This window comes from Zerene cesonia, chromosome 15 (assembly GCF_012273895.1).
Source record: "Zerene cesonia ecotype Mississippi chromosome 15, Zerene_cesonia_1.1, whole genome shotgun sequence".
Lineage (NCBI taxonomy): Eukaryota > Metazoa > Arthropoda > Insecta > Lepidoptera > Pieridae > Zerene > Zerene cesonia.
The window spans coordinates 6,113,522-6,122,321 of NC_052116.1; the positions used below are offsets into that span (position 1 = coordinate 6,113,522).

The following is an 8,800-nucleotide window of genomic DNA, read 5'->3' on the forward strand; positions in this document are numbered from 1 at the left end:
CCGCGCCCGGCTCGCAACGCGCCTAGTCAATTTACCTTAGTGTGATACGCGATAAGTAGCATTATTGAGGGAGGCCTCTGTCCACTTTCAGCTTTCGCGCTCGACGCGAATTTGTTATTGTTTCTGATCTTGCGGTTGCAAATATAAACTTGTTGATCTATTTTTGTATAGTGCACAGTTTTTGTTTCTTCACAAAGCTCCCTCGCGATACTTAAGTGTTAAGTAGTGTTAATTATATTCGATAGGTGAACTATTTTTGTACCTACTGTCAACGTCCGTAGAGTTTAGGTTGAAGGCGTTACCGCAACATGATTTGTTCCCAAGAGGACCGGCGAGCGGGCTCGGTGTCTCGATTCATTTGCAGGCTGTTAATTAAATGTTAATCGTGAAATATGAAACTGAACGAGACATGGAGCCCGCGTCGCCCTTGTTATGCCCAACACACCAAAGATTAGTATAAAATGGCGTCCATAATCAATGGTAGAAACTGACGTTTTCGAATGGTATATAAATTGCGTCAAAGTTTGCTATTTGCCCAGTTGAATTGCTCATTAATGATTGAATGTTTCACAATTGATTTTTGCATTTAAGATACGCGTTGTTTTATTGCTCAATTGCAACAATGTTTTAAATGATTATGCTCAAAAGTGAGATTTTGTTTTGTCGAATCGATATTTACATAGCTCAATATAACTGACAGATGGAGCAAGCTAATGAAAAACTATTGCTATGAAGACAATGATTGCTCATAATACGCTAAGTCTGTTAGTAGCGAGGGGCAATGATGTCCGCTCATTGATGAGTGTTTTTTCGTACCTATTTGGTACGCTTATTTGAGCAAAACACCTTGCTATACACTAATAGTTTTACTATAATGTGCCTGATTCCTATTATTGTAAAATTGATTGTATAATTTTAATTTTAATCAAATATTGTCAGAAACCGACTGATTTTTTGTATAAATTATTATTGCAGAGTGTTTTCATTTAATTTATTTTTAAATTTATTTTAAGTGTGAATTGATATAATTCTAATAATTATGTGATTATATAAAAGTAAGAATGCATCTGATTAAAAATGATTGATGAAAGAACTACCATCTTTTATTTATTTCTAAACCCTTACTATATTATTGAGAGGATATCAAGTGATCAATAAAATTCATTCAGGACATAAAATAATATATTCATATAACAAAAAATAACAGTTTAAGTTTAAACAACATATTTTGGTCACACCTTCAGTTTTGTGTAGGATGTTCGAAGATTGAATTAAAAGTAATTCAATATGCAGAAATAATAACTATAACCGCAAAATAATTACAAAAAATCGGACAAATCGAACAAGAATCAAAGCAATAATACTGCAATTTGTAACAAACCTATTAAACCTCAAAATTTAAATTTTTCAAAGACACTATTTTACAACAAGCGTATTTCATTTTGTACTATCAACATTAGCTATAACTAAGATTTACAATTTACTCTTAGGCAAAATCGTATTTGTGATATAAAACATACTCCAACTAATCCATTACGGTAAATGTAAGCCAAATATTTTATAGTCTGGAAAAAGTCTATTTAGTTTCTGTCAATCTACGTTTTTGCTTCTAATATATTTTAAAGCATTTTGCCAAAAGTTTAATGAATTTGGCCCTATTTCTTTAACTAAAAGTATGTCCTAAAGAGTCCAACTGTAGCCCGGACCCACAGCGGTGCTTGCCGCTCTTGTAAGTCGGTACTGCATTCTGAAGCATACTCATGCAATTTGGAACACTCATCATGAAGCCTTGCCTGAAAGAAACGACAGATAATTGTTTATTCTCCTATGCTAACATTCTAAGCAGGTAATGTGATCAGGTTGACACGTATAATGGTTGATTGAGAAAAGAAGGAAAAATTGCGAAAAGTAATAGGTGTCTAAAGAAGTGGTAACGTAATTATTACGTTCGCAGAATCATTTGATCAATAAGCACCTACATATAAAAATTACTTTATAATCATTATTCTTTTTCACAAGGGATTAAGGTTCCTCTAAGCTATTTTACGATTTCCCTACATCAAAATCAGTGATAAAAATAAGAAAAAATTATATCAATAACTAACTCACTTGCAAATCAGCCGACGACGTGAATATTGCCGCTTGAGCTTCAAGATCGCGTCTCACTGACCGTTCGCCGAGGTTTGCAGAACCTATCACTGTTATCCATGGTACTCCACTGCCTGAAGGATAGTACCTGAAATGTTCACCGGGTAAAAACAACATGAATTTAAAAGTATATAGCTCAATGTTACTCGTTAAATCTACATGCTTTATATTGGTAATATCGTTTAAAAAATTGTATTCATTATAATATTATTATAGAGAGAACAATTATATTTTTGAAAATGTATTATTTAAAAAGACGCAAATGAAATAATAAAAACAATTATTCGATTGTTAGGATTTTTTGTCAGAAAACTGTGTTTGTAGATTAAATTATAAAATACTATAAACATTTAATAAAATGTGATTATTTATGTTTTTTTATATCATAGTGGCCAACTGTGCTGGTAGTTCGCCTGATGGTAAGTGATCACCACCTACCCACCACCACTCAATATACATTTGCAGAGGTAGGGCCGCTGAATAAGGAAAGGATTGACTAAAACTCAAACATTTATTCATTCAACTAGACTTCCTAGATATAGAAGCACTTTTGATTTACCAACAGTTCGTAAGACAGTTTCTATAGAGAAGAGTCTGCCTAAACTAAAGTTGCTCTTTTAAAATAATGTCAATAAATAATAATGATGCCAAAGAACTGTTTTGAAGACGTTTTGTTTTGTTTTGTTGACGACGGAAAAAATAAACAAACTGGGAAGGTAAGGAAGGATCTCCGGTTCCCCGACTCACCGAAAGAATTACGGTAGCATGCTACTATTTCACGTCTGTATTCTGTGGGGTTGCCTTCCCCGCTGCGAGCTGGTCCAATTCGTACCGAAGTGCGCTCGACATCCACGCTTAAACTTTACATGTGTTTACTTGTGCTATACTTTTCATGTATGACAAAAAAGACGCTTTTGGGTGTCGAAAATTCCATTCAAAAATTAACTACAAAGTTATAAAACATACCATAATCCTTTAGCATGAAATGTCCATCCAGGTCTTTCATATTCCAACATTTGAACTCTGCTTATTTGATTGTATTCTGTCACTTGCTGCCAAAACCTAATAAAATAGGAAATGGTTATGTCTTTCAAATTTAATGTGACAATGAGCCTGTGCCTTAATTCTCATGGTAATCTGATATATTCAACCTCATATTATATTAAGTGCCGGGGCAAGCAGATATTTTATACATAAACATTCTATAGAACATACTAAACACTAGGTTTATCAACAATTACTATTTTATTTTTGTCACTGTTCATGGATAAGAGCCTGGTGACAAATGAATGGATGGGCAGGAAGACAGACAGACATAGACATACAGGACAGTGTAGTATGAGTTATATGATCCTAGGCTTAACCTTGTGGGTTGAAACATATTCAATAATAAATATTTACATAAACATTATTAACAAATAATATCAGTTTGAGACTAGGCGACATTGTCTTTTTTATTAAAAACTAGCTGCGCCCCGCGGTTTCATCTGCGTAAGTCCATATCCCGTAGGAATGTCGGGATAAAAAATTTGTCTATGTTATTCCAGTTGTCCAGCTATCTACGTGCCAAATTTCATTGTAATCGGCTCAGAAGTTTTTGCATGAAAGAGTAAAAGTAAAATCCTCACAAACTTTCGCATTTATAATATTAGTAGCAGTAGGATAGGATTAGTAGGAAATTGGATTATTACTTCATTAAAAATATCAACCGATAAGCTGCAAAATTTATTGTAGGATTAAACTACATTATTTTCTTATAATGATAGTGGATGGATGACCAATATTATAAAAATATATAACATATATATAACCAACATAAAAAAAAACTTACTCCCTTGCAATTAAAGAATATGCATGAGGTATTCCTCCTGCAGGACCAGCTGCTCCCATAAATCCATTAGCCTGATTATAAATATCTCAGTTAATAAAATCAAAAACAAACTATTCTTTATACCTATTAGAAAGTCCCAAAAGCATTGTTTAAGAAGGAAAACACTTTCGTAACTATATATTAAAAAATATATTTTATGCTGGTTTTATTCGTGTATGAAATTTAATTATAGAAAAATAAACAATTTTTTGTATTGACAATTGTTTTTCAATATTGATTTACAACATTATTTGCTATCTTTAGAACAATTAATAATTATTTTGCCTAGTTTAAAACAACAAGGAAATTAACACATAATATATAAATAAAAGGGGCAGTTAGAGTGAGATAAAACATGCAGCAGCTCTCAGCCCCAGCTAAGAAAGGTCTTATGATTAAAAGAAGATATTATCAAAATATTTTCAATTGATCAAAAATAAAGCATAGTCATTGACCAAATTATACTTACATTTGGATGAGCCATCAACAAGCTTATATTGGCTTTACAATGTTTTAGTAATATTTTTGCATACTTTTCTGTTAAATTAAAATACCCCGTTGCCAATCTTAAATGGGAACCTTCTGGAACTGTTTCCATTATTTTACAAGTAGCTTCCTCATCCTGATTTATGTTAAATTCACCCATTTGAATCAATGGAAAAATCCATGTGTCGGACTGGTTTTTGACTAAAAAGAAGATACAAAATTACTGTACTGTTTTGTATTCGCTAATTAGAAAATGCTGTTTTCTACAATAGAATGTTACAATGAGCATTTTATTGTAATATTTAAAATAAAAGAACAATTTATATTAATGTTAAAAACAAGACCAGAGGAGAGGCCTGTGTTAACATATAAGAGCCTGATGATGATCATAACATGATCTTTTTAAATTTCTTATCCTACCAACATATAAATGAAAAAAATATCTAATTTCAAATCAGCAATAATGAGTGTATGTTAAACTAACTTTCTTGGGATGAAGATATCTTAGCATACTGATACTCCTTCCATTTAGTTATTAATTTTTTAATATTATAATTAAGACTTTTTATCATCACATCTTTTCTAATTTTTTCAACACTGTTGTTCTCTCTTTCTTGCTTGCTAAACTTTGTCACCTCATCTGAAAAGTGAACATTTCAAAGTTAACAAGAATGATTACCTTTTAATTGAGCTAAATATTTTGATAAAAATAATGTATAAATAAATTAAAACTTACTGTTTTCCTACCTATTATGTCACAATAAAAATTTGCCAGGTCTTCATCTTCAATCTCAATATACCTGTCTTGTCTTTCTTTAAAATAGTCATTAGAACAATTTGCTCCACTTAATATAACTGAATTATCTGATATATATAATTTCATATGTTGTAGTCCAACAATTTCGTTGTATCTAGATGGAAGTGCTTTCGACCACGAACCTTGTAAACGCGATGTTTGGTACAAAGCTAGATTACATCTATTGGACAAGCCATTCGTAAAATGTTTGAATAAACTTCGAGAATTAATCTCACCGCGTGTTCCTCTCTGATAGTCAAGAAGGACATTAAATGTTAAATTAGGATTAATTTTAACGTTATCTACTGTAATTCCTAATAAATCCTTTTCAAGTTCCCCAGTACCTATATACAGACTAGCTATAGAAATTCGACGTTTTGCACTCCGAAAACGATCATACAATGTGTTATAAAACTGCTTTGGATTGGTAATAATATTTATTTTTGATGCAGTGACAGGGAAACAAGGCGCTAAGTTATATATCCAATTAAAAGGCTGTAATTCAGTCAGTTTAAAGCGAAGAGTCATTTTAATGCTATTGTAAAGCTTTCAGTAATGTATAAATCGTATACACATACAAAACTAAGAATAAATGAATATTTTTTACTACACCACTCCCTGTTAAATTATTAAAAACGATAAAAAAAAAAACAAACACAGAAATATAAAACGAAGATTGAAGCCTGAAACTTGGAACTTCATTAGGATCAATGTTATTTATATAATATGTCAATGTCAATGTCAGTACCTCAAAACATCTGACTGTTTTCTTTTTGAAAATATAGTGGCTTGGCTACGAGACCTTTTCTGAGTGCCTTTCAAATACTAACTCTTAATATTTATAATACGCGACAATTGGGTCACTGTATTGTTTTAAGGTTATTGATAGTTTATTTTGCGTGAAATGTTGAAATAACAAACACAGACTTATAGGCAACTAATGTAAATTTTATCCCTGGATTGGTTTATTTAAATTTACATATTCCTTTTTTTGTAGTCTAGTAGTCTCTGTGGCAGTTATTTATATTTTTGTACTTGTTTCAAGGCGGGCAATGATTAGTACGGGCAATGATGAGTTAGTCTTTTAATTATAATTACGGGACTTAATATAGTATTAATAAGACTATCAGATGCGTAAGCTACCTTATTAATAAAATGCGATATTAGTAAATACTATAGCATTAATATCAAAGTTAAATTTAAATTAGTACTTAATTTAATGAGACAGGTAGGAACCGACTTGTTGCTACAAAGCTTTTGTTATTTACAAATGGTTAATGGTTTTAATAACCATCCTTCCTCAGTGGAATCAGGAGTTGCCCTTTAAGAAAAAGAAGAAGAGAAGAAGAAGAAGGTTTATATATATATAGATAATGTGATAACTGTTATTATATATGTGATACAACTGTGATTGCCTTTTAAAATTTAGAAAATTCGATACTTTTATAAATTATTATAGAAATTTATATTGATATTTCCATTTATGAATAAAAGTTATTTGTGTTGATAGATTAGTCTTTAATGTAGTTGTCTCATGTCTGATAAGAGTGCACGTTCAGTCAATAAATATTGACATTTTATTATTGTGATAAGGTTTGATAATATTTATTTTCAAAATTTCCATGATAGGTACCTGTTCAGTCAGATTTGTAATCATAATATATTAGTAATATTTCAACATTCTGGGTATTTGTTAAAATATCTATAATAATCTAAATAATAATATTTTAATTAAATCTTGTAAATATTTCAATTTAATGTCTTTATTAGGAATATGGATCCAATTATAATAGTTCATGGTGGGGCTGGTGATATACCAGAAAGCCGAGTCCAAGGCAAATTAGATGGAGTGAAAACTGCTGTAATCACTGGCAATAAAATACTGCACCAAGGTGGATCGGCTCTGGATGCAGTTGAGGCAGCAGTAGTTTCTATGGAAAATGATGAATATTTTAATGCTGGTAAGCTGTTTGATTATATTATACAATGCCAATTAAAATTTTTAAAAAGGAAAGAATATATAAATGTAGGATTAATAATAAGTTTTATCTTAATCAGGATATGGATCAGTCTTGAATTTACGTGGAGAAGTTGAAATGGAAGCTAGTATTATGTGCGGTAAGAACTTAGATGTTGGAGCCGTTACACTTGTTAAAGACTTTGAACATCCCATCAGCATTGCTCATAAAGTTCTGACTGATTCACCACATTCATTAATCGGTGGAGAAGGGGCTAAGCTATTTGCGTTGAGTAAGGTAGGCACACTTTGTCTAATTGCAGGCATTATATTGTGCATCTTGTACATACTAAATATATGTTTTTTACATACTTGAAAAATCATATATTGTTTCACAGGGTTTTGCACCGTTGCCCCCAGAATCTTTAATTAGTGAAAATGCCAAGCACGCACTAGAAGAATTTAAAAAACATGGTGAATTTGGTAGAACTGAAATAGGCATAAGAGAGGTATTTTATAAATTTTCAGTTTACTTTTACCATAGCTACCCTTTTTTTTAACGAGGACGAAATCTTCCAAAGATATTCTAGCTTTGGGGGAAAAGTAGAGCATGTCAGCAAAGCATAATAGCAGGGATCCTGGGATCTCCTATGGAACGCACAATCATCTTTAACATACCTACCTCACCTTTCTGCTTAAAATAAATAATTTATTTTGGCAATCATGAGCATACTTTGTATTGTTTAGTTGAGAACTTAAATTATTATTTTAAAAAGGATTAAAAAGAAACCTATACCTTATTAACACTACAAACTTTCACATTTATGGGGTTTAGTAGGATATTTCTATTCTTTCAAAATTTCCCATTTATAAAGCATTTCAATGCTATATGTAAATGCTATAGAACTAATAAATGAGGTATAAAAGTTGTTTAAAAATGCAAACCATTTTCCATTTAAGGTTTTCAGCTTAAAAAGCAGATAGGATATTTCCTCCTAATCAATATTTGTGTTTTGTTCTGTTTTAAAAAACGGCTGATCCATTCTGGATGAAATTAAGTTTAAAAATTAATTACAGTTAAATATAGCTTTACTTTTGATACAGGTACCATACGAATTAAAATATGAAATAAGATACAGCTCTTAACTAGCTAGATACTCGTAAATAAATGTAATATTGGTAACTTTTTTATGAACATAGGGAGGTACAGTTGGAGCAGTAGCAATAGACGCTGATGGCAACATAGCTGTAGCAACTAGTACAGGCGGCATGAGTGGGAAAGCCGTTGGGCGTATTGGTGATACACCACAAATTGGGAGCGGCACGTATGCCGATAACAGTGTTGGTGGAGTGTCTACTACTGGTGCGTCACTTTAAAAATTTCCGTCATTCAAGGCTTTTATTTATTATTGAAAAAATTTTTAAGTTGTAAGTTACGACACAAGCCACAGTTTACTCAATTTATTCTAACTAGCTGTGACCCGCGGTTGAAACCGCGTAAGTCCGTATCCCGTAGGAATATCGGTATAAAAAGTGCCTATGT

General features: G+C 31.6%; 2 protein-coding genes across 6 annotated transcripts in view; one reads left to right on the top strand and one right to left on the bottom strand.

Moving 5' to 3' along the window:
• Window positions 1-1,164: 1,164 nt before the first annotated feature.
• On the bottom strand, window positions 1,165-5,995 carry LOC119832669 (CDP-diacylglycerol--glycerol-3-phosphate 3-phosphatidyltransferase, mitochondrial). Of its 2 annotated transcripts, XM_038356376.1 has the most exons (7): window positions 5,252-5,995; window positions 4,989-5,144; window positions 4,488-4,705; window positions 3,980-4,050; window positions 3,115-3,210; window positions 2,110-2,236; window positions 1,165-1,793 (listed from the first exon to the last, which is right to left on the bottom strand). In XM_038356376.1, exons 1-7 carry the CDS (start codon window positions 5,826-5,828, stop codon window positions 1,668-1,670), a joined length of 1,371 nt encoding a protein of 456 aa, XP_038212304.1. In that variant the 5' UTR covers window positions 5,829-5,995; the 3' UTR covers window positions 1,165-1,667. The 2 variants fall into 2 exon arrangements, with proteins under 2 accessions (XP_038212304.1, XP_038212305.1); XM_038356377.1 differs by lacking the exons at window positions 1,165-1,793; window positions 2,110-2,236 and adding an exon at window positions 2,251-3,008.
• A 388-nt stretch (window positions 5,996-6,383) lies between these two features.
• The window catches only part of LOC119832652 (probable isoaspartyl peptidase/L-asparaginase GA20639), a 4,792-nt gene continuing 2,375 nt past the window's right edge, over window positions 6,384-8,800 (top strand). Inside the window, exons 1-5 of one of the 4 annotated variants that reach the window (XM_038356349.1) lie at window positions 6,384-6,434; window positions 7,071-7,261; window positions 7,359-7,555; window positions 7,656-7,766; window positions 8,458-8,620. In XM_038356349.1, coding sequence (XP_038212277.1) covers window positions 7,075-7,261; window positions 7,359-7,555; window positions 7,656-7,766; window positions 8,458-8,620 — 658 coding nt within the window. In that variant the 5' untranslated portion in view covers window positions 6,384-6,434; window positions 7,071-7,074. Of the gene's footprint in view, window positions 6,529-6,562; window positions 6,655-6,969; window positions 6,987-7,070; window positions 7,262-7,358; window positions 7,556-7,655; window positions 7,767-8,457; window positions 8,621-8,800 lie in introns of those variants that run through there. The other 3 variants (XM_038356350.1, XM_038356348.1, XM_038356351.1) reach the window with 3 other exon arrangements.

Coding starts and splice junctions, on each gene's coding strand:
- LOC119832669 (XM_038356376.1), bottom strand. CDS start 5,828: ATGACTCTTCGCTTTAAACTGACTGAATTACAGCCTTTTAATTGGATA. Junction 3,211..3,979: donor TATTCTTTAATTGCAAGGGA/GTAAGTTTTTTT, acceptor CTATTTTATTAG/GTTTTGGCAGCAAGTGACAG. Junction 2,237..3,114: donor TTTCATGCTAAAGGATTATG/GTATGTTTTATA, acceptor TGAACATTTCAG/GTACTATCCTTCAGGCAGTG.